Source organism: Symphalangus syndactylus, chromosome 6 (genome assembly GCF_028878055.3).
Source record: "Symphalangus syndactylus isolate Jambi chromosome 6, NHGRI_mSymSyn1-v2.1_pri, whole genome shotgun sequence".
In the NCBI taxonomy this organism is placed as follows: domain Eukaryota; kingdom Metazoa; phylum Chordata; class Mammalia; order Primates; family Hylobatidae; genus Symphalangus; species Symphalangus syndactylus.
The window spans coordinates 144137765-144163491 of NC_072428.2; the positions used below are offsets into that span (position 1 = coordinate 144137765).

Here is a 25727-nt window from a genome sequence, read left to right on the forward strand (position 1 = left end):
TGGACTAGATATCCTGGTGGGTGTGTGGTGTTAGCATAACTCCCTTGTGCTAAGTGATGTGGCCAAGACACTGTTGTTTTTCATCCATCAAATTCTGACCATTGCTCACAAAATTTCAGATGGTCCCCACTGAACCTCTGGGACTTGAGGGAACTGTGCTCCAACAGTAAGAACACCACACCAGGCTGCTAGCCATACGACAGGGGTTCTCAGACGTCACAGTGCGTGGGACTTGCCGGGAGACTTTGTTGAAATGGAGATTGCTGGGCTTCACTCCCAGGTTCTTGGATTCCTTAGGATGATCCATACATCCAGCAAGTTCCCAGGAAATGCCGACTCTGACAGGGATCACGCTGGGCGTATTGGGTTTCCAGGGGTGCCACAGCAAAGTACCAAAAACTGAGTGGCTCAGAACAACAGAACCTTCTTGTCTCTCAATTCTAGAGGATGAAAGTCCAAAAAGGAGGTGTGGACAGGGCTGTGGCTCGGGGAGGCTCCCTCCTGGCCTCTTTGTAGCTGCTAGGATTCCCAGCAGTGCTGGGCTTGGCTTGGCTTTGTAGATGCATTGCCAGGCCTCAGTCTTCGCTTGGCACCTCCCTGTGTCTCTTCACATTGTATTAGTCCATTTTCACACTGCTGATAAAGACATACCTGAGGGCCGGGCGTGGTGGCTCACGCCTATAATCCCAACACTTTGGGAGGCGGAGGCGGGCGGATCACGAGATCGGGAGATCGGGACCATCCTGGCTAACACAGTGAAACCTCATCTCTACTAAAAATACAAAAAATTAGCCGGGCGAGGTGGCGGGCGCCTGTAGTCCCAGCTACTCAGTAGGCTGAGGCAGGAGAATGGCGTGAACCCCGGGGGCGGAGCCTGCAGTGAGCCGAGATCGCGCCACTGCACTCCAGCCTGGGCAACAGCGAGACTCCGTCTCAAAAAAAAAAAAAAGACATACCTGAGACTGGGTAATTTATAAAGAAAAAGAGGTTTAATGGACTCACAGTTCCACATGGCTGGGGAGGCCTCACAATCATGGTGGAAGGTGAAAGGCATGTCTTACATTGGCAGCAGACAAGAGAGAAATGACAGCCAAGTGAAAGGGGCAACCCCTTATAAAATCATCAGATCTCATGAGACTTATTCACTACCATGAGAACTGTATGGGGGAACCGACCCCCATGATTCAATTATTTCCCACTTGGTCCCTCCCACAACACATGGGAATTATGGGAGCTACAATTCAAGATGAGATTTGGGTGGGGACACAGCCGAACCATATCCAGCATAGTCTTCCCTCTGTGCATGTCTGTCACTTTGTCCAGATGTCCCCTTTTTATATCAGTCGTATTGGATTAGCCCCCACCCTAATGACCTCATTTTAACTTGATTACTTCTGCAGAGACCCAGTTTTCAAAAAAAGGTCACATTCTAAGGTACTTGGGGTTAGGACCTCAGCGTATGAATTTTGAGGGACACCGTTCAACCCAGAACACTTGGAGAACCCCTGCAAAACAGCAATAGCTCAAATTCTTTTTTTTAATGACAGATAGTAGCATAATAAGTACATTTTACAAATCTGGCCTAGTATATAAACACACATATAGAACGCAAACAAAATCTTACAAAAAGCTCTTACTATATGTTATATACTCTAATATTTTTAATCCTATCCTATTTCCCTTTTTTAAAAAATGACCCGCCATTGATTCCATGACTTAAAGGCTTACACACACCTTTTCACCAGTGCAATGCACATGGTAGATACCCACTGACTATTTATCAACTATATCAATCAACATTACTGACTAGACTGCATGACTAGGAGATGTTATAAATATGGACCTCATCATTTTAGAGACAAGTTAGTGCTGCTGTGTATTTTTTTTTTTTTTTTTTTTTTTTTTTTGAGACGGAGTCTTGCTCTGTCACCCAGGCTGGAGTGCAGTGGCGCAACCTCGGCTCACTGCAAGCTCCGCCTCCCGGGTTCACGCCATTCTCCTGCCTCAGCCTCCCGAGTAGCTGGAACTACAGGCGCCCGCCACCATGCCCGGCTATTTTTTTGTATTTTTAGTAGAGACAGGGTTTCACTGTGTTATCCAGGATGGTCTCTATCTCCTGACCTTGTGATCCACCCGCCTCGGCCTCCCAAAGTGCTGGGATTACAGGCGTGAGCCCCCGCGCCCGGCCTGCTGTGTATTTTTAATGAGATCTCTGTGAAGCCAGTGCCTTTGGTGATGCTGTTCATCCTGCTGTAAACCCATTGCTGCCTTCGCCATGTGGCCATGGAAGTGACCAACCCCTTGCCTCTAGGAGCCTTTTTCTTCTGGAGTGTTGAGAGGCTCCCCTAAGGCTGTGTGCTCAGCTTTGCCAGGCCTCCTGCAGCCTCTGTCACTGCTCTTGGTGGCCCCCACGCAGCCCCTTAGCCCACCTGAGCACAATGCACCTCAAAGTGTGCCCAACATGGCAACCCTGAGCCCTCCACTCATGGCTCAGCTGCTGGAAGAGCCCTGGAACGGTCCTTCGCTGCCTCCTGCCAGGCTGGAGGAGTCCTGGCAGGGACCTTGTTCTGAACACCAAAAGCTTGTCATCAGAGTAGACTGTGTTGGCCTCCTCTTCCTATATATTTATTGTGAAACTAATATTGTGACCTCCTCCACATCCTATCAGAAGAGGAATGAACAAATCGAGTGGGGCAGAGACCCAGGAAGGGGGCTTTTGAGAAGTTGAACTCATCAGATTTTAAATATGTATCAGCTCTCAGTCCACTCATTCTTGGGCAATATGTGTAGTAAGACATGTCCATACATAGCTATGAGAACAAATGTAATAAGTAAGTAAGAACAGTACACAGTAATGCTGTAGAGGCAGAGAGAACACAAAAAGAATTTCTGGTATCAGAAAATGCTTAACAGGGGAGGAGCATTCAAGCTAGATCTTAAAGGATGGGTTGATTTAGACAGACACGGAAGGAAATGGAAAGACAAGAGCTTGACCTAAAGAAGGCAGAGTGGAGATTAAGAGAACTGGTGAGTGGTGCCGTTTCTAGGGGGCACAGAGGGTGCTAGGAAGTAGCTGCTAGAACATGAAACTAGGTGGAGATCTAATCACCGGAGGGTTGGAATGTCACAGGAGAGTTTGACCGGGCCGTGCAAGGCAAAGGGCACTTGCTGAAGTTGATGTGAAGATGGAAGGCAGTGATATCTAAGAATACGTCGGGGAAATGAGTAACACATTAGAAGGCTCCTGAGACAACAGGGGCTTCTACCAAGTTCTTTTCAGAGGGGATCAAAGGAAGGGAAAGAGAAAGATTCGGTGCCAGAGTGACCCACCTGGTGGATGATCGGCTGCGGGGACAGGAGAAAAACAATCCAAAGCTTGCCCTCCAGGAATGACGCTCGGCGGGCTCCTGCTCTCCACATAAACAGGAAGGACAGGGCAGAGATTGGAAGGGCAGACCCCTAAGCCTTCCACATGTGCACATGGGGCAGAATGTTGACATCCAAGTGGGCATGGTAAGCAGCTGATGAAAAGTTAAGGATGGAAACTTTAGGCTTGAAAGTCAGCAAAGTGAAGCTGACTTGCCAAAAATAAACTAAGCAGCCATGTGGCATCATGCAGATACACACACAGCCACATTTTTTTAAGATAGAAGGAGAAAGAGGAGGAGAGGGAAGAAGTGGAAAGAAAGATGCTGACTTGACTGGACTTCCAACTGCTAACCTTTGGTGAAGGACAAGTTTAGACACAGACTGGCTGTATGCAAGTATAGAGATATTTCTAGTGTGCGTTCTTATAAAGGAAGCACAGGTAGATGTTTGTCTTTGTATGGTTGTAATTAAGCGCCAAATGATGTCCTCCATTCCCTTCGTGACCTAGGAAGAGAACCAGCTGTGCAGCACCATCTCTTTGTCTGTTTTTGGAAGTGAGCCCAATGCACTTGACCTTCAGTGCTATGAGGGACTGGGGAGGTGACAGGTGAAATACAGCAGGGAAGGCTGCAAAGAAGCCCCAAGCTGCTGTGGGCAGGGTGTGTGCAAGGCACACGGTACAGACAGACCCACCCTGTGTTTATGGGGCAAGCTCCCTGTGCCTTTCCCACCCCACCACTCCCCGGCGCCTCTTTCAGCTGCCCTCAGTCCTTCCCACAATTCATCCCATCTCTCAGCACCTGTTTTGGATTTGGAGCCAGTATATGCAGGAGAGAAAAAGAAGACAGTAAATTGAGCAAGAAAAAGGAAAATGTTGTATTCTGAAGCAGAATTAGGAATGAGTCAGCAGAAAGGTCTGACAAAACAAAATACAAAGGCAGTAAAGTAGGAGATTGGCTGCCAGGCTGGTGTGAAGCTCGGATACCTGTTTCTCAGTGGCCACCAGTAGAAGACAGGGATATGACAAGCTTGGGAAGAAAGCAGGCATGCTGGTGTGCGTCCTCGAAAATTAGGAGGAAATTGTCATGGGTTTCTTCCTTTGAATTTCCTCCTAGCGATGCTATGACTGATTTCATTTGTTTCCCAGAAGATGAACTTAAGACACTTAGAAGCAGCTATTGGAATTGAAATGTCCAAGTGGAGACTGAAGGAAATGTATATTTTTTAATTACTCAGCTATTTCTGGATGTCACAGATGTTTTTGAAATGCGTATTTGGAAACACAGTTGAAATCACAACTGAAATTTTTATTGTTCATCTCCTAAATGTAAGATTTTTATTTTATTTAGATGCATCCTCAGTTTTAATCATCTTGTTATACTTAGATGTTCTCCTCTTAACAACTCATTGCAAAAAGAAGGCATTCTATGTGAAGGGTACAGAGAATGTGAGAAACATTCTCTATCAATGACCCGAACAACTAGGGATTGATCACAAATGAAGGAACTAAAGTATAATAGAGTTGGGTGTGGTATGGAAGCAGAAGTCGTTTGAGATACATACTTGAAGAAGCTATAGGTTCAGGAAGAACTCACCATTTCTACTCTCTTAAATGTAAGTTTTGTGAAAGACCAGTGACTACTATAAGTCAGTTTATTCCAGGAGGAGAGAAAGAGCTGAGACGTAAATACCGAATCCTAAGGATGTGTCCATTACTTTTGCGTTTGGAATCTGACAACTGTATGTCTTCTGTATTTTAACCCTTGTATAAATGGTTGCAGTAAATTCTGTAGAGCAGTGAAGGAAACGTGCAGCCAAGGGAAAGATCAAGAACCTTCGCTTTACATGGAGCTATTTCCTAATATTTGTTTTATATCATACCAGCTAAACATCTTTACTTTTCACTAAGTATTTCAAATTTTATCTAGTTATTTGGGGTCCATTAGAAAATTTTCCTTTTTTTTTTTTTTGAGACAGAGTCACACTCTGTCACCAGGCTGGAGTGCAGTGGTGCAATCTCGGCTCACTGCAACCTCCACCTCCCAGGTTCAAGCGATTTTCCTGCCTCAGCCTCCCAAGTAGCTGGAACTACAGGCGGCCACCACCACGCCCAGCTAATTTTTTTTTTTTTGAGATGGAGTCTCACTCTGTCACCCAAGCTGGAGTGCAGTGGGGTGATCTCAGCTCACTGCAACCTCCACCTCCCGGGTCACGCCATTCTCCTGCCTCAGCCTCCTGAGTAGCTGGGACTACAGGCCCCTGCCACCACGTCCAGCTAAATTTTTTGTATTTTTAGTAGAGACGGGGTTTCACCATGTTGGCCAGGTTGGTCTCGATCTCTTGACCTCGTGATCCGCCCGCCTCGGCCTCCCAAAGTGCTGGGATTACAGACGTGAGCCACCACGCCAGGCCTTTTTTTTCTTTTAAGTCATTATAACAAGAGTTTAACTTCATGAAAATGGTATAAAATAAATTGGCAAGGAGTGCAGAAATGTTTGCCAAATATGGTCATTCGCACAGGGGTGACTATGACCTGCTTGAGAGAAGAGAAGGGAAGACCTCTCTAGGGAGGACTGATTCATTCAGGAAGTTTTCCATCATCCTTCAACTTCCGCATCAGGACTCACAGTTCACTGGACCATCAGCCACGGGAGTGGGCCCAGACACCAGACAAGAAGTCAGAAGTTTTGGCAAGATGCCGGGTCTTTCAGTGAGTGCCCAGTGAGAGGCACAAATGCAACAGGAGTCTGATGCCACGGAGGGATGTGACTTCTGCAGAATCTTGGGAAGAAGGGAGTGTGGGTTTTGCATGTGGGAGTGACTTAAATAACTTTTGTCACAGCCAAATGTGACATGCTGGGACCTGAACTCATTTATTCATTGTTCAGGCAGCTGTAGCCAGCACCAAGAAGCAGCTAAACTTATGTACCCACCAAGAGCAGACAGCAGGGAGGCAGAGGTCAGCACCTGCTTGCCTGGGAGCTGCGGGGTTTCTGAGCGGGAAGGAATGTTAGTGGTTGCTGGTTCCATCTCACCAATTCCTGCATTCCTGCATTCCTGCCTTCTCCTGAATGTACCCACAAATGGCTTCCATCCTTCTATTAACAGGGGCTGTTGAGGCTTTTTAGTGTTGAAGTATTTCAGACTACCAAAAGACAGTTTCATGGTTCTGAAATCTATTTCCTTCTAATGTGTACTTGTCAGCCTTATTCTTCCCATGGGGGCAAAAGAGACCAGGCCTACTGACACATACTCGTGAAGTTCTCTAAAACCTTAAAGACATCTATCCCTCTCCCCTGGGTCTTCTCTTGTCTGTGCAGAATACTTCCACTTGCTCCAGGCGTCTCTCAGTTATCGTTGTTTCCAGACTCAGCCAACCTAGTCATCTTCTCTGGAGTATTTTGGCTTATTGGTCTCACTGCTAGAAAAAAGTGACACCCTCAACAGGACCTGTTACTTCAAATGTTAAGGGAGAAGGTTTTCGACAAGACAGGACAACATATCTTCCCAGAAAGACCTTCCGAGCTGGGTAGCTCTTGTCTCCGCCCACATTATTAGAGATGAGCTGGTTTATTTTAACTATCCAAAGAAGGATCTGGGTGGAAAATGGGGAAAGTCTGCTTCTGCCTCCCCTGCCCTGAATGCCCACCTGATAATTAGCTCTTCCACAAAGGGAGTCCCCAGGGGCTTCTTGGAAGCACAGCAGCTGCTACATCGTGCAGGAACATGACAGTGGATGGAATTAGTTACTAAAACCAACCAAGACCAAGATTAAGGAAGATACCGTGTAAATGTGGCAATTCGCGAAGTATTTCTGAAAAATGAGGCATCTGTTTCCTGGTCTCACCTCTCCTCCTGTCAGGTGAAAGGTGTGACAGGGAATGGGGGCTGTAATTCAGACTTAACTGTTTGATTGATCTTCTCGGACTCCTCAAGGTTATCAGAGTAAAAAAGGAATATGTACAGGACATTGCCTTCATGAAGTGTCTGTCACAGTCCACAAAACCTCGGCTTGCATTGTAAAAGCAGATTGTTTTCTTTCTCCTAGAGGACTGTCTATTGTGTTAATTTCCAGATATGGATATGACTGTGCCATCTAGCACCTAACGGAACTTCTTTTTTATCTGTTAATGGAACACTTCAAAATTGCGAGAAGATAAACCCTTTGAGTAAACACTTCATTTTCTCATTTTCCTCAGTTTTAGAGCCAAGAAATAGAATATTTTCCAGCTTCTTTTTGGTGCTTTCATTTTTTTCCTTCAGGTTTTAATTTTTTTTCCCTTCTCACCCCTGACATCTCATGTAGATAACTTTCCTTTTTATCCCAGTCTCTAAATCTCACTTTCTTTTCTCTGTCTCATCTGCCTTTTCTCTGCGTTAACTTTTGCAGTATTTTCAGCCTTGCTTCTCATTACGTTACTCTATTGTGTTTCTTTAACTGGGTATACCAGCCATGGGGTTCTTGATTCTAGCTTAAGAAAATCTGACTCTGGGCTCATCTACACCTCCTGTTATTTTTCACTTCCTCTTTAAGTGGAATTGTAGGATTAAATAAGGAAAGGATGGTGGAGGTCCCCTGAAGCAATTTGCTTGCAATGCATGCACCCATTCCAGTGGTGCTTCGAACCCCTGCTCATATGTTATCCATGCTGGGGAGCTCACCACCTCAGGGAGACCATCCATCCTCATACATGCTCTAAGTGGACTGCATTAATGCTGACCAGACACCCAGTCCAAAATCCTGGGTGACAATCTCAGTCATTGAAGGCAGCTGCAACTCTGCCATTTTTAGTGGATTCCGGTTTTCCAAGAGCCCCACCCAAAGAGTAGAAAAGTAAGAGTTTCTTGGACTCTACACAATGCTGGTAACTAGATCATGCAATTCTCAGAATTTAAACAGAGTGTTTTTTATTCCTTTCTTGTGATTTGAATTTCCTCACAACCCTTACCCCTGTATTACACAGAAGGAAACTGAGGCTCAGATAAGCAACTTGCACAAGTTAACCCAGCAAGTGAATAACAGGCTCAGATGACCTCTGTACCTTACTCTAAAACTGCCTAATAGTAGTAGCTGTGTCCTGCTCCAGAGCTACTCCTAGCTGCCCTCTTCTGCTGGCCTCAGCCTGGTGCATTGTTAGGAAGGGAATACCTGAGGTGATGTGGAGGAGGGAGGGGAGCACAGGCAGGCCAGACAGGGGCAAATGTGGCTACTCCAGCATCCCAAACTAGGGCTGTGCTAGAGGGTAGAAAACGTGGTGTAAATTTAAGGGGCATTCTCAAGTTACAAAGTCAAGTGAAACCTGGTAATCATGTTTACATGGACAGTAAGGAAAGTAAGCAAGGGCAGTGGCTGATGCGAATTCCAATATTTTTCTATGGAAAGACCAGATATATGGAAGGAAATAGAGAATTCTTTAGTAGAAAAAGAATGTATTTCTCTAATGCCCAGTGATGATGAACTTTTTTTCACGTTTTTTGGCTGTATAAATGTCTATGCAGCCATAAAAAAAAATGAGTTCATGTCCTTTGCAGGGACATGGTTAAAGCTGGAAGCCATCATTCTCAGCAAACTAACACAAGAACAGAAAACCAAACACCACGTGTTCTCATTCATAAGTGGGAGTTGAACAATAAGAACACGTGGACACAGGGAGGGGAACATCACACACCGGGGCCTGTTGGGGTATGGGAGGCAAGGGAAGGGAGAGCATTAGGACAAATCCCTAATGCATGCAGGCCTTAAAACCTAGATGACTGGTTGATGGGTGCGGCAAACCAGCATGGCACATGTATACCTATGTAACAAACCTGCACATTCTGCACATGTGTCCCAGAACTTAAAGTAACATTTAAAAATAAAATAATAAAAAATTTCATCTAAAAAAAGGATGTATTTCGTTTTCAAAATATTGAATTTGGGGTTAAAGTTTGGCATAAAAACATCCATGTAGAAAGGCCCAGCCCCAGCTAAAAATATAAGTTTAGAACTCAGAAGATACATGAAGCGTAAAGATGTAAATTCAGTAGGAAGCTATGTTAGAAAGCAGAAATGATGGGGACCTGCCAGACCAAGGCTTAGACCAGTGAGGAAGGAGCCCCTGGGATGGCAGCTTGATGCCTGCCTTCCATTCGGATCTGTAGCAGCAGGAAAGAAAAGTGAGGACCCTGGATGGAAGGGCAGGAGGGGAAGGAGAGCAGGTCCTGGAATCAGGAAAGGGGAACAACTCCTGTTGCCTTCATCACGTGCTGCAGGCTGGAAATCGGAAGGATGCCACGCGTTTGGTAGATAAAGGTTCGCTGGGAGAACTCGTTTTGAGAATGCTAGGAGTATATTGCAGTGGGTTAAAAGTGAATAGAAAGTGAGCCAGTGAAGCAGCATAGACTTTGCTTGTGAAGGGCCATGATAGTTACAAGAAGGAGGCTGGGGGCAGTGGCTCATGCCTGTAATCCAAGCATTTGGGAGGCCGAGGCAGGTGGATCACCTGAGGTCAGGAGTTCGAGACGAGCCTGGCCAACATGGCGAAACCCCATCTCTAGTAAAAATACAAAAAATAATGAGCCGGGCATGGTAGTGCACACCTGTAGTTCCAGCTACTTGGGAGGCTGAGGCAGGAGAATCGCTTGAGCATGGGAGGCAGCGGTTGCAGTGAGCCAAGATTGCACCACCGCACTCCAGCCTGGGCGACAGAACGAGACTGTCTCAAGAAAAAGAAAAGGAAGGAGCAGTTCCAGGGGAATATGGCCAGAGTTTTTTTGTTTGTTTTGTTTGTTTGTTTGTTTTCAATGAGGGAGATTTGAGTTATATTCTACAGACTTAGAAGAAGAAATAGGGGAGAATGAGTGCTTAGAAATGTAAGGCACGATGGAGAAGTTGCTAAAGTTCAACAAGAAGCAGGAGGGTATGAGCTTAGTCTTGGAAAGGAAGATGGCAGTGTTCAAAACTTCAGCCGGATTCAATTTAAAGTTTAATTAAGCAGTGAACAATTCCAAATCAGGCAGCCTCCTGAGCCACAATAGGCTCTGAGACTCCAGTGCAGCCCCATGGTGGTAGAAGATTTATGGACAGAAAAAGGAAAGTGATGTACAGAAAACAGAAGTGAGGGACAGAAACAGCTGGATTGGTTACAGCTCAGCATTCAGCTTATTTGAACTTGCTTCAAACAATTGGCTGCGTTTGGTTAGCCAAAACCTGGTGACTGGCGCAAGAGTAGGCTGTGCTCTGTTTATACCTCCACTGGCTATAATTCACGATGTGCAGAGACACCTTTAGGCTGAACTTAAAACATGTTTAGCCTAAAGCTAAACGTGACTTAACAGTAGCTTCTTTGTAGGAGAGGAAGGATGGAGGAGAGGCCTGACTTAGGGCACTTGACCTAGGGAGGAAGAGTAGAAGATGGATTTGAGAAAGACTTAGAAAGCTACTGATTAGAAATTGGGCACTATTTGATTGAACTGGAATAGGGGAAGCAAGGGGTCAAAGAATGGCGGCAAGGAAAACTAAATTTTCAACTCAGCTTACTGAGTGCATGATGGAGCTAGCAACTGAGATGGGGATTATCAAAGGGGAGCAAGGTTTTGAGGCCACTGAAGAGTTTGTTCTGGAGCAGGTTGAGACACAGCATGCAGTCATCTGATATATTGGTCTGTAGTTGAACCTGTGCGAGTTACTGATATTTAGGTAATTTAGGTTACGGTTTAAAACCTCAAGAATGGAAGATTTCATAGGGGAGGAGGATGTAAAGGGAGTAGATGGGTGGCCAAAGACAAAACTCAGTATCCATGATGGTACTGAGATAGAAAAGACCTTAGAAATCTAAAGTATGGGTCCATCAGAGAGACAGAGGGGAGAGGGTGGAAATCTCCTGACTAGAGGGAAATTTTAGAGAGATAAGAAGCAGACCAAATATAAACTCACCCCGTGACAAACCCTCAACTGCTTCTAAAACATTATTGAACGCCAATGTCAACTATTTCGTGTGTGATATATTAAAAAAATAATTTGCTGAAACTGTTTTTCCATCTTGTGGATAGTGTTTTGGGAAATAAGTTCTCATATATTCATTTTCCAGGAGAGATATTAATGTAATGATATAGGATGAGACTAAAGTAACTCATATTCATGAACTTCTAAAAACTGGCACTCTTAGAAAAATAACTGAAAGCAGCCTTACTAATTCTCAATCTTTGTATTGTTTATGATCAGAAATATTTAGTCTATTTTATTTTTAATCTTAATTTTATTTTTATTTTTTTATTTATTTATTTAGTTTTTGAGATGAAGTCTCACTCTGGCCCAGGCTGGAGTGCAATGGCATGATCTCAGTTCACTGCAAACTCCGCCTCCTGGGTTCAAGCGATTCTTCCACCTCAGCCTCCCGAGTAGCTGCGATTACAGGCACCTGCCGTCCTGCCTGGCTAATTTTTGTATTTTTGTAGAGATGGGTTTCACCATGTTGACTAGGCTGGTCTTGAACTCCTGATATCAGGTGATCCGCCTGCCTCAGCCTCCCAAAGTGCTGGGATTACAGGCATGAGCCACCACTCCTGGCCTAGAGTCTATTATTTTAAAGAAAGAAACATAAATACAACATTGACCACAGAAAAAGAAAAAGACTTTATCTCTCTCTAAGGAACAAATTCTTTCAGTGAGATGCAGCTTTCTTAGTGCCTTTCTAGATAAGATAAGACATTGAACAAATGAAAACTCTTCAATTCGCACTCTTTAAATAGTTGTTCCCTTTGTGCCTGTGGTTCTTTTGGCTTGATGTTGAGGAAGATTTTGTGGAAGACAATGATATTTTATTGCTTCATCTTGGAGCAAGGAGAAAATTGTTTCTCTTCTTCCCACTTCCCCATTTTTTAAGAGTAGTGCTCGAGTCACACTTGCACTTCCATGCTGAAGCCTTCTATTTGCATCAACAGTGTGTTCTGGAATGCCACTTTCACATTCCCGCACTTGGCAGACCCAGCTTCTCAGGTTTTCTCTATTTCTTAACTTTATTCATTTTTGTTTCAGCCTTTCTTACGGATGGTTCAGTTTGGCAGACCCAGCTTCTCAGGTTTTTTCTGTCTCTACTTCTTGACTTTATTCATTTTTGTTTCAGCCTTTCATTTTTTTTTTAAATTATGCTTTAAGTTTTAGGGTACATGTGCACAACGTGCAGGTTTGTTACATATGCATACATGTGCCATGTTGGTGTGCTGCACCCATTAACTCGTCATTTACATTAGGTATATCTCCTAATGCTATCCCTCCTCCCTCCCCCAACCCCACAACAGGCCCCGGTGTGTGATGTTCCCCTTCCTGTGTCCATGTGTTCTCATTGTACAATTCCCACCTATGAGTGAGAACATGCGGTGTTTGGTTTTTTGTCCTTGCGATAGTTTGCTGAGAATGATGGTTTCCAGCTTCATCCATGTCTCTACAAAGAACATGAACTCATCATTTTTTATGGCTGCATAGTATTCCATGGTGTATATGTGCCACATTTTCTTAATCCAGTCTATCATTGTTGGACATTTGGGTTGGTTCCTACCCAAAGGATTATAAATCATGCTGCTATAAAGGCACATGCATGCATATGTTTCAGCCTTTCTTATTGGCGATTCTATTTTCCAGATATTCTATTCTAGTCCCCATGCAAACATTTTGGTTTTGATTTGGTTTGGTTTGGGGGTTTCTTGCCTAACAGTACAGATGAACAATTAAAAACAGTTCTCTCCTCCTCCTCCTCTTCCTCTTCTTCCTCCTCCTCCTCCTCTTCCTCCTTTTCTCCTTCCCCTCCTTCTTCTCCTTCTTCCTTCTTCTTTCTTCTCGCCATGGCCTTGATAGGGTTATTTTAATTGCTCTCTCCCTTTCTCATGAGCACCACTTAAAAGATACCCACAGAGCTGAATTGCAGGGGAGTGTAGTGGTATATTTAAAGAAGAATGTAAAGATATAACTCTAGGTGTTTGTTTAGGGGATGGCATAACCAGGGAATGAATTTAAATAACTCTTTCCAGATGGATTAAAGCAATGGGCCTTCAACCAAGAAAGATGGCAGATATTCTTACTTTGCATATTTATTATATTTGTTGCTATACTGAAATTTTCAGCTGACAACAGCGAACATGGACTTCTGACTTGAGAGTTACGAGATACAAACTTGGTTCAGGCAATTTCCAAGGGATTGTTTAGAGAGAGACAGACCTCAGGTCAAATCCCACTTGACTTTAACTTAAATTCCTTAAGATTTTATTTTCCTACCTGTACAAATAGGATAATAATATCTACCTCATAAAGACTAAATGAGTTATTGCATGGTAAGGAGCTGTCAGAGTACCTAATATGTGGTACATGCTCCATAAATGCCACCCACTCCCACCACCCACTTCAGCTCACCACTGTCACCATCTCTGGGACTTTGGACTCTTGGCTGCAGTAATATCAAAGGCTTCCTCTGAGTGCTTCGGTCTGTGAGTGGTCCTCTCCCAGCCCCTCACCACCTCTGTCCTGATACTATTTTAACAAGGAATTTATCTGTTTGCTTTAGAAGTTGCTGGAAGCTTACAAAGAAGAAACCCAGTAGCTCAGAAGAAATGTATCTAAATCTGATTTTAAAATGATCTGTTTTCTCTCGATTTAAACTAGCTATATTACTCACCTATTGCTATATAAGAAATTACCCCAAACTCAGTGGCTTAAGACAGCCAACATTTGTCATCTCACAGTCACTGTGGGTCAGGAACTTGAGACCATCTTAGCTGTGTGGCTCTGGCTCAAGGTCCCTCATGAGGCCGGCATCAAGGCATTAGCCAGGGCTGCAGTCATCCAAAGGCTTGACCGGAGATGAGGAACCCATTTCCACGCCCACTCACGTGGCTGTTGGCAAGAGGCATTCTAACCGGGATGAGCCTCAGACTCCCCACGGGGCTGCTTGTGTGTCCTCACAACATGGCAGCCAGCTTCCTCAGAGCAAGTGATATGAAAGACAGCAAGAAGGGAGCCACAATACCTCTTCTAAGCTGGCTGCAGAAGCCTAACACCATCACTGCTACTGTATTCTGTTCATGAGGGTCACTAAGTCAGCCAACACTAAAGGGTACAGAATTAGGTTCCATCTCTTCTCTTCTCTCTCCTCCTCTCCTCTTCCCTCTTTCTCTTTCCTTTATCCTCCCCTTCTCTTGCTGTGCCTCAGTTTCTTATCTGACCAAAGGTAACTTCTGCCCCCTAGGGATGCTATGAAAACAAAGTGAGATCAATCATATGAAAAGGCAGTTTTGGAAGGAGAGTTCAGAAACTCTATATAATATACCATATACCATAACCATGGAAACCTGAGATCAGCTCTGTCTAGCTTCCTGCTCTTGCATCTGAGGAAGCCGTTCCAGCTCACGCAGGCATGGCTTAGTCACAGCGCAGTGTGGGGTCCTTTAATGGGTCCTCTCTGAGCAGTGACCTGCTCAGGACACAGAAGCCAGCACCAGGCCCTTCCTTCCTTCTCCTGGGCAAGCAGCACCACTCATCCCGGCAGAAATAGAAAAAGGAGTTAAGTTCCTGTGTTCCTTATTAGATTGCTGGGGCAGCTCCATAAAGCTCTCCTACACAGTCCTGTCTCTTAGTGGCTGTTTCTTTATGACTAAAGCAGCACTTTCCCATCTGCTGCCCTCAAAGCAAGGGGCCCTGGGCCCCATATTTCTGGTTCAGGAGTCTCAAGATCTCTGAAAGCACCAGATTGTTGGGATTTAAGTGCTGTTGTTTATTTTTATATCTGGGTCCTGTTTCTCCAAATAACTCCAAGACCGTTGTGATTTTCTAGAAGTTAATTCAGTGGTCCAGGCTAGGTAGGGAATGGTGGTATTGGCAAATCCTACCTGTTTTCTTTGCAAGCTCATTTCCATCATTGGTCCTCCAAATGCATTTCCCTGTTCAAAGTACTCTACCTTGGATATGTCTGCCTTTGCTTCCATGTCCCTCACCTATTATCTTTAGAAAGGTGGTTTTAAATGATGGTCACTGAACATTTAGCCACATAGGGCACCAGCTCTCAGAGGTTTCACAAGCAAAGGAAAGGGTTGGGGGAAATGAAATACAGTTCAACACAACAGAGTAACCCACATATTCTGTACGTTCAACAAGGTCTCTACCCAGGAGGCTGGCGATGAAGGATGCTAACATTTCTTGAACTGCCATCTTCTCCCTTCTTTTGGGTAACTCTCGAATTCTGTTTATGGTTATCTATGGATTGTGGAGTCATTTCCCGGCTCAGGAGGTTAAGAAAGGCATCCGAGATTTGAGGGTTACAGGAGTTTGGAAGCACTGTTTTTCTGGTTTTCTGTTACCTCCATTTTAAAGCCGTGATACTTCCAACTGCCCTTTTTCAGTAAGCTCTTGTTGACTACTCTCTCGAAACTAAAAGATGCATGTCCAGTTGTACAGAGGGTCAAAAGTGTGCCCAATTAAGCCTGTCTTGCCTTCAATATTGCAACTCACTGAAGACACACAGTGGAATTTCTGGTGGACCCCTTGCCATAACCCACAGGGAACTCTAGCCGTACATGGGTCTTACTGACCCGTTGGGTCTAGCTGACTGTGCCTGATGGTCTCCAATGACCAAGGTGTCCTCATTAGTTCTGTGCTATATTTAGTTAAGCCTGAAATCTGTGCCCCTAATTTAATCACACACCAGGTAGCCATGGAGATGACATCAAGCCTCTGGCTGCCCTATAAACCATTGCAAATGCTGAAAATAAAATAAACAGGATATGCAAATTGACTTCCTAAGTAAATAAAAGACTTTGCCTCCAGGTGTTGGGATTTGCTGCTTTGGGTCCACTGATGTTTGTTGGGATTCACAGTGATTTGAAAAATATCATAGTCACAGCCTTTGTCTCAATGCCTGCTTTTTTTGCTTTTTGTCTGTTGCAGATATATCAACACTCGTATACTGGATATTATGTCCTGAGCAAAATTCCTCATGGGTAAGAGTGTTCTTTTCTTTCTTTTAATTAGAAATCTGCAGGGCAAAGTGAAGGGTAGAACACGGAAGAGCTGCTTAACCCTTAGGGCGGGAAATGGCGTTCCGGTTCTCATAGCCAAGGGTGCTGGTATCGCGGCCCCTCTGGGACGCTCCCTAGATAATTACACTAAGGATGTCAGGGGGTCACTTGAGTCCACTCACTTCCCCATTTGTGAAGCCCCCTTCCTAGAGCAACTCTGCCCTCTTCCTGTGCTGGTTCCTGCGGTTGACCCTGGAGGTTCTGCAGAGCCGGACATTCCCCTCTGCTTTGTAATCACCTGCAGCCTCCTCTCAGGCAAGGTGAGGTGGCCCTCGGCCTCCCATGCGGGTTCCTGGTTATACCCACACTAGTAGAAGAGAAGCCTCTCTCAGCCCACCACATGTCATCAGAGACAAATCTGGAACATATTTATGGGATTACGGTAAACTACTCTGGTCAGACATTCAGCAGTGCATTGGGAATGGGGTGGACAAGTCCATCTCGGCAAGCGGTATTAGCGCTGCTCTACCCATCACTCCAAGGGGGTTTCAGGGGCATGTGTGTTCTTGTTTTATTGTCTTTTCTGAGCTTGGCTGTGCTCCCAGGGCTGGGTTTCAGTGCCTGCTTTTGACTGGGCCCCCCGACTTCATGCTGTTTCATGACCTCACATTGCACTGCTAACCTCATCCAGTCTCTCAAGAATGTATTGTCCAGAGCAGGAGCGAGTTTAGTTTTCAATGCTGGACAGGCGTCCCCCACACGAGCCTCGGATGCCTGATCAGCTTCACCTTTGGAATCCAGAGCAGAAAAGACATTGGTTAGGGTTTGGTGAAACCACATGTTGAGTCAGACACAGATGAAAAATGGTTGCAGAACTAGGAAAGTCTGTCAAGGAGAATTTTTTGTTGTTTTTATCTTTATTCTTTCTTCGTCTCCTCTTCCCTCCTCCCCCCCTCCCCTATTCTCATTCCCTTCTCCTGGCCTTCCTGTTCCCCACCTCATGTTTCCCTTTCCTGTCTTCTGTGGTTTCTATTGTCATGCTTTGCAAAGGTGAGGTGCTCAGGAGAGGTTGATAAAGAAGCTGAATTGTGCTGCAGGTAGTGTCATGTAGGCTTCTGTGAATATCTAGGTTGAGGCATCCTCGTTTCCCAAGCAAATTTTAACAGCAGGAGTGGCTAAAAAGCATTGTTCCATAGGCAAGCATTAATCACAGCATCAGTGTTCATAGCTGCTGCTGTCTGTTTTCTACACAGCTTAGAATACAGGCAAGTCCTTGGAAAACAAACACGAATAAACTAATTTCATGTGGGCTTTGGACAAAGGGAAGACGCATGTAGATCTTCAGCAAATTGTGACCAATAGTTTCTGTTAGATTGTTAGAAAAATGAAGCCCAAAGAAAGCAAAGATGGCCAAAGTTGCAAAAATAAAGTATCCATACAAATTTTTCATTAGAATTGTGTTTTAAATAGAAACCCAAATATTCTTCAGTAAAGAGGAATTATCCCATTCTTTCCCAAGCAGACATATATCTTCAGAGGTCATGGCAGGCAGGACTATAATTATGCCTTGAGATTTATCTGCCCCTCTGGGAACAATAGAATTTGTTGTAGATGATAGATATTTCGTTCCATCTTATATCAATTTGTAAAACTCAAAACTCTAAAAGCAATTGATGCCTAACGTATTGTGTGAATATTTTACTGCATCAGTCAGCATTTGGAGGAAACAGATTCTAGGAACTTGGCACAGGAGTTTGCTGAACAAGCTAGCAAAGCTCAGGCCGTGATAGTCTGTGTTACAGGCTCGGCTTCTGCACTTAGATACCTGGAGCCTGGTGATGATCCGCCTTATAGATGACCCCAACACCAGAAGCAGAAGGGAGCTGCTTCTGGTATCATTAATGGAATCAGAGCAAGAATAATCCCCCTCATTTATTGGTTGGCTTTCATATACCTTTATCCCTGTTCAACAACCTGCAGGAAAAGCATTCTTATTTCCATTTTAAGTGAGAGCTCCAAGAGGTGGTCACCTTCCCCTCCCCTCCTAGCTGCTGTATGCGGCAGCTGGAGTCTCAGCATAAGTCAGCCTGACTCAAAACCTTATGCTTGTAAAAACACTCGTGGCTCACGCCTGTAATCCCAACACTCTGGGAGGCCAAGGCGGGCAGATCACTTGAGGTCAGGAGTTTGAGACCAGCCTGGCCAACATGGTGAAACCCCATCTCTACTAAAAATACAAAAATTAGCCAGGCGTGGTGGCGCGCACCTCTAGTCCCAGCTACTCAGGAAGCTGAGGCAGGAGAATTGCTTGAACCCGGGAGGCTAGATGTTGCAGTGAGCTGAGATTGCACCACTGCACTCCAGCCTGGGTGACAGAGTGAGACTCTGTCAAAAACAAAAACAAAAACAAACCCTTGGGACTAATTCAAATTTCACAGTGCAGAGAACAAACATGATAGCTATAAAGATAGATTCTTTAGTGACATACTACTTTCTCTTCTTAGGGTTCTTACAGGATTGAAAGATGTAGCAAGTACATTTATTGGAAAACAACCTCTGGGGGTGCCAAAGTCAGTGTCCCACCCTGTCACCGTGTCACTGAACACAGCACCCATGAAGCGGTGTTGCTTAACCTCCCGACCATTATGAGAAATTAGCCAATTAATTCATTGCAAATATTGTCAGAGTCTGATTTGTCTTAATGAGACAGTGGATCTCTGAGCGGTGTCTCCATAGGCCTGGAGCTTCGTGATGACCCCTTGGTCATCACTGTCACCGGTGTGCGTGCTCCACCAGGTGGCAGAAAAAGAACACAGCCGGGAGCTCTAAGTCTGAGGATCTAGGTGGGTTTTGGATAGGGAAGAAAGCACAGTTGTCTTTTAAAAATAAAAATGTCCCTACTAAAATATTTAAATGTACATTATTCATGTAGAAGAAAACTAAGAGATTTTCTTAATTTTGAAAACACATATCTGTACCTTTTTCACTAATTCTCATCTTTCCTTTCCTCGCTCCTTCCTCTAAATTAAAGCCAGAGGCCGTGCAATCTTCAGGATGGTTTTATTTGTCATTTATATCTTGATTTTTTTTTCTTAGCTTCAGTCTTTCCAACCAGCCAGAGAAAAGGGTCTAATTAATGTTCTCGTGCCCTCTGATTTCTGTTGCCCTTCCCTTTTGCAAGTGGCAGAAGAGTTTCAGGAGGGACTACCCCTTTCCCATCCCCCTCTCACTCCCCAGTCCCCTCTGTTAGCTTCCTTCCTCCGATGGCTGTGACCTCTATAGCTGGGGCCAGGTAGAGTTCTTTCTGCTTGGAAGGTGGGAGTTGCAATGAGACTCCCAAGACAGCTGAATTTTTATATAATCAAAAATCTATTACCTAAGGGTAGGTTTGTTTGACTTTGACATACCAAGCTTCCAAAAATTGTATTCTTAAAGTGTATCCTAAAAGGACATATGCCTTTTACAACGAATCTATATTTTAGCGGAACTAAAGCTAGTTATTTTTAACATAAAGCATTTCACTAAAAGTTTTCATATCAGAATTTTAATAAAATAAGGAATCTTCCATGGTGGAGTCAAGGATCTGTTAGATATTTCCATAAAAGTATTTTTGTAGACTTGGCTACTGCATGACATTTTCCTGGCATGACTTCTTTTTCTAGAATTAGTTTTGCCTTTATATTTTTTAGGGTCTAAAACCAAAGGCAAAATTATTTATATTTATGTCTATTATCTATCTACTTAGCTCTCTATCTATACACACACATATACATAATACACACTTTTAATAATAGTAATAATATATTTCTAAAATGTAGTCTCATATCCATTAGGATTGTTCTGAAAGACATATGGACTTTTTTTCTATAACCAAAATCAATTTGAAGAAAAATTGGTCGTATCGCTTTATTGTGTAATGTTGGCATTTGGGGATCTGGCAAACTCAGAGCCGTAATAGAATAGAAACTGCTGGGTGTTCAAAGGCATTTTTTTACATGACTGGCCGTCTTCTGTGGATATTGTTGCTCTAACTTTGCTTACCTACTGGTAATTTTCAGACATCAAACAAAATTGTGAAAAAATTTTGTTCCTTTAGAATTGTAGTTGACTTTTCAAAGCCATATTCTGTATCTGTGGAAATAGGAAACGGAGACATCGCTTCCTTCTACTTGGAACTGCTCTCTAAGTTTATAGACTGAGATCCAGAGGAGCATTCTGTTTATTTGGGAAGTAGATATCTAGGTCGAGAATGCACAGTGCCCAGTGCCAGCCTAATAGCATCATGCCGGGCAATGACTTAGACCCTGCGGCCACACAGACCTGAACTTGAACCCATCGTGCTGCTGACTTCTGGCTGTGTGACCTCGAGAGTTGTTCTACTTCCATAGGTCTTAGGATCCATATAAAAAGATCATAATAATAGTGCCCACTTTGGCCTGGCATGGTGGCTCATGCCTGTAATCCCAGCACTTTTGGAGGCCGAGGCGGGTGGATCACCTGAGGTCAGGAGTTTGAGACCGGCCTGGCCTGTTGCAAAACCCCGTCTCTACTAAAAATACAAAATTAGCTGGGCATGGTGGCAGGTACCTGTAATCCCAGCTGCTCAGGAGGCTGAGGCAGGACAATCGCTTGAACCCAGGAGGCGGAGTTTGCAGTGAGCTGAGATTGTACCATTGCACTCCAGCCTGGGAGACAGAGCAAGACTCCATCTCAAAAAACAAAACAAAACAAAAAGAATAGTGCCCACCTCATAGGCTTGTTAGAAGAATTAAATGGAATGGCTGGGTGTGGTGGCTCACGCCTGTAATCCCAGCGCTTTGGGAGGCCGATGCGGGTGGATCACTTGAAGTCAGGAGTTCGAGACCAGCCTGGCCAACATGGTGAAACCCCATCTCTACTAAAAATACAAAAATTAGCTGGGCTTAGTGAGGCTGAGGCACAAGAATCACTTAAACCTGGGAGGCGGAGGTTGCAGTGAGCTGAGATTGTGCCACTGCACTCCAGCCTGGGTGGCAGAGCGAGACTCCATCTCAAAAAAAGAATTAAGTGGAATGATATATGCAAAACACCCAGCAAAGAATTTTGCATCTAGTGAGTGATTAGTTAATATTGTAGTATGTACCCAATATATATTTGTAGTCTTATAATTAAATATTATCAGACTTTAGTTTCTAGCCATCTTGAAAATCTTTTCTGTTACAAATGAAGGAATAATATAATCCTACAATCATACAATTCTCCTTAATAATTTTTCTAAGCTGAGGCTTGTTTCATGACACTCAGGTAATTATAATGTCTTTGTAATTTTAATTTCCCTCTTAAAAGAGGTATCTATGGCCTCAGCTGTCTACAATTCTCAATACTCAATAATTTTTTTTTTATCTCATCTCATTCTGACCTTCTGCAATTAACTTTTCAGCATTCTTGTTTTGCCTCCAATGGAAGCAGAAAAGACACTGTGTCAGCAAATACTTACTGAAATACTATCTGGAGCAATGCAAGCATGGTTGCTCTCCTTAAGAAATTAAAAACCTTGTTGCAAAGGAAAGATACAGACTTATATAATAAAATGTTATAAAGTCTGTTAAGTGAGTAATTTCTTTTTTTTTTTTTTTTTTTTTTTGAGACACGGTCTCGTTCTGTTGCCCCGGCTGAAGTGCAGTGATGCGATCTCAGCTCACTGCAACCTCCACCCCCCAGGTTCAAGCAATTCTCCTGCCTCAGCCTACTGAGTAGCTGGGACTACAGGCGCCCACCACCACTCCTTGCTAATTTTTTGCATTTTTAGTAGAGACGGGGTTTCACCATGTTAGCTAGGTTGGTCTCGATCTCCTGACCTCATGATCTGCCCACCTCGGCCTCCCAAAGTGCTGGGATTACAGACGTGAAGTGAGGATTTTTAACACTGCCCACCAAAGACAGAGGGGAGGGTTGAAGGCGTCACCATCATAAACAATCTCAAGAAGGAAGTTTGACTTGAACTGAGGCTCATAGATGTTTTTGTTTGTTTGTTTGTTTACTTTTTAATAGATGAAGACAGGAGGGAGATACTCCAGGCAGGGTAAAACGTGAAATGAACTTGGCCTTTGCATGAGCCAACACTTCCTAGAATTAATGAGGTGCCCAGCCAGGCTGCTGCTGGAGTGTTCACATGGGACTCGGCATGGGTAGGCATAGGGTTAGGTGGGCATAGGGTTAGGTGGGCATAGGGTTTGGTGGGCATAGGGTTAGGTGGGCTTAGGGTTAGGTGGGCATAGGGTTAGGTGGGCATAGGGTTAGGTGGGCATAGGGTTAGGTGGGCTTAGGGTTTGGTGGGCATAGTGTTAGGTGGGCATAGGGTTAGATGGGCATAGGGTTAGGTGGGCATAGGGTTAGGTGGGCTTAGGAGGTACCTAGAGTGCAGATAACTGAGATACTCAGTGTTTAAAACCCAGGGGTATTGGTCTTTACAATAAGAACATAGCAACCTTTCTGAGCAGAAGAGGAATGTGATGAAAACAGTAGGCTCACATTAGTTTTGTGCTTATGTATAGCACACACTGAAGAAAAGGGAAGATCAGAATTCTGGATTCAATTAGCAGCCAGGTCGGAACGGTGGGGTCGGGAGCTCAGCCAATGTAGAAACCACACTAATTGTGATTATGAGTAGCTGGTGTTCTCTTGGAAAATGAAGACAGATTTCAAGTGTTTATATTCCATGTCTCTCTAATTAAATCTGTGGCAGCCTGGGCTCCTTGTGAGTTGAGCCCGGTGCCATCCTGAGAGGTCTCTCTACCATGAGCAGTCTGTAGGTAGCGAGTTCAGGAGGGCAGCGATGAGAATTCTCAGCACCCATGTTGGTTAGCGCATTCCTTTCCAGCCCTTTCTTCCTGTGTGCGAGTTTGCAGGGTCCTGCTGCTGCATACATGGAGATAGGCTTTGGCTCTGCAGAGCCAGCTACCTTCACAGCTGCCAGAAGTTGCAGGACGAGGATTGTGTGTGTAAACTGGGGAAGCACCAGTGTGAAGCAAAAATGCAGAAGAAATCTTAAAATGGCTTTTTTTTTTTTTTTTTTTTTTAAGATACGGAGTCTGGCTCTGTCACCAGGTTGGGGTGCGGTGGCACGATCTCGGCTCACTGCAACCTCCACCTCCCAGGTTCAAGCAATTCTCCTACTGCAGCCTCCTGAGTAGCTGTGACTACAGGCGCACACCACCATGCCCGGCTAATTTCTTTTGCATTTTAGTAGATACGGGGTTTCACTGTGCTGCCCAGGGCAGTCTCAAACCCCTGAGCTCAGGCAATCTACCCCCTTGGCCTCCCAATAAAATGGCATTTTATGTGTCTCTACCATGGCATTGAAGAGGGGAGAATTCCAACGTTACTTGTTTTTTTGTTTGTTTTTGTTTGTTTGTTTTGTTTTTGTGACAGAGTCTCGCTCTGTCACCCAGGCTGGAGTGCAGTGGCACGATCTTTTCTCACTGTAAGCTCCGCCTCCCGGGTTCACGCCATTTTCCTGCCTCAGCCTCCTGAGTAGCTGGGACTACAGGCGCCCGCCACCTCGCCCGGCTAATTTTTTGTATTTTTAGTAGAGATGGGGTTTCACCGTGTTAGCCAGGATGGTCTCAATCTCCTGACCTCGTGATCCGCCCACCTTGGCCTCCCATAGTGCTGGGATTACAGGCATGAGCCACCGTGCCCGGCCTGTTACTTGGTTTTATGGATTTTCAGAACTGTGAACAACTCATACATCTGCCTGTAAGACTTGGTCTCAGCCATTTCTCCCTCCCCTTCTCCCTTCCCTTCCTGTCCTCCTTCCATCCCTCCCTCCTGCTGAAATCCAGACTTCTAGTAACCATCACCAAAAAATGTGGACTTTAGAGTCAAGGAGATCTGGGCATAAATCCCCAGTCTTCCTTTCTACTTGTGTAGCATTGGAGAAGTTCCTTTGCTCCTCTGGGCACACTTACTCCATCCACATGCTAGTTGCCTAATGCATGGGGTTTATGGTGAAGTTTCTATGAAACACTGTATGATGAGGTGGTGTCTTTAAGGGCCTGCTTTGGTTCATAGAAAATACTGAGGGCTGCCTGGCGCGGTGGCTCATGCCTGTAATCCCAGCACTTTAGGAGGCCAACGCGGGCAGAGCACGAGGTCAGGAGATCGAGACCATCCTGGCTAACACGGTGAAACCCCGTCTCTACTAAAAATACAGCAAATTTGCCGGGCATAGTGGCTGGTGCCTGTAGTCCCAGCTACTCAGGAGGCTGAGGCAGGAGAATGGCGTGAACCCAGGAGGCGGAGCTTGCAGTGAGCCGAGATCGCGCCACTGCACTCCAGCCTGGGCGACCGTCTCAAAAAAGAAAAGAAAAGAAAATACTGAGGGCTCTACTCATGGTGGACACCAAGACTTTCCATAATATGGCCAAATCTAATTAGCCACACTTCGTCAAATTTCCCGAAATTTGGGACAGAAAATAAATCTCATACTCACTGTGAACTCTGACCAATTGACAATGACTTCATGGAGCTCTACATTTAAAAATAGACTAAAACCATGCCCAGGCTCTTTGGGAAAGAATACCACAGTCAGTGAGTTTTGCCTCCGACTTTTTTTTTTTTTTTGCCTCTCACATCCGGCCTTGTAAGAATGAAGCACATCACGCAATGTGTCCAGTCATTGCTCCCAAACATGGAATGTGTTTCTGGTTGTCCACACCTCTATTGACTTCATTCTCCTCCCCACCACACATGCCCCCTCCCACACACGCGCACTACAGAAATGTCCTGGTCATTGTGCCTCTCATACTCAAATCCTTCTGACCCTTCAAGCCACAGCATCGAAACCTCCTTCTCTAAAAAAAAACCTGAATGCCGAGAGTCAGTACTGCTTCTCATTTCACACTAGAATTTATTGTTGTGTTAAATGGCTACTTCCGTTGTTGTAGATAGAATTTTTCTAAAGGGGATATTTAGGAATGCTTTCAATATCCATGTATTACTTGACTTCTTTCTCTCCGTCATTCTAAGATGTCAGAGAGAGGGGTTGGTTGGGAAGGGTGTGGACTCTGCCTGTAATATGAGTGGCTGTTGCCCAGGGTGACACTGTGACTTTGAATTGAAAAAGTGGCGAAAGAGGCTGCACCAACAGGTCTCATGCTCTTTCCAGGTGCAGGTCTCAGATAACAAGCCGAAGGTAGTCAGTGGCTGGAATGCCACTGGCCACCTGCAAAGGGATTCATTGCAGCTACTCTTTTCAGTGGAATCGTTTACTTCCCTCAGGGACTTTCTTAGCAAGTCTAAAAGATTTTCAAACAAATAAGTCTTTGAAAATGAGGTGGAAATGCACAGGAGTTATTATTTGGTCAGGCTCCTTGTTCGTCTTAAACTCTACACCC

At 44.6% G+C, this 25727-nt stretch overlaps 1 protein-coding gene across 5 annotated transcripts in view; it reads left to right on the plus strand.

Annotated features, from left to right (window-relative positions):
• The window catches only part of DPP6 (dipeptidyl peptidase like 6), a 1185884-nt gene that overhangs the window by 909806 nt on the left and 250351 nt on the right, over positions 1–25727 (plus strand). For 4 of the 5 annotated variants that reach the window (XM_063641745.1, XM_055269771.2, XM_055269769.2 and 1 more), the window contains one exon: positions 16280–16332. The exons of the other annotated variant lie outside the window; for it this stretch is intronic. In XM_063641745.1, coding sequence (XP_063497815.1) covers positions 16280–16332 — 53 coding nt within the window. The remainder of the gene's footprint in view (positions 1–16279; positions 16333–25727) is intronic. 5 annotated transcript variants of the gene reach the window in all.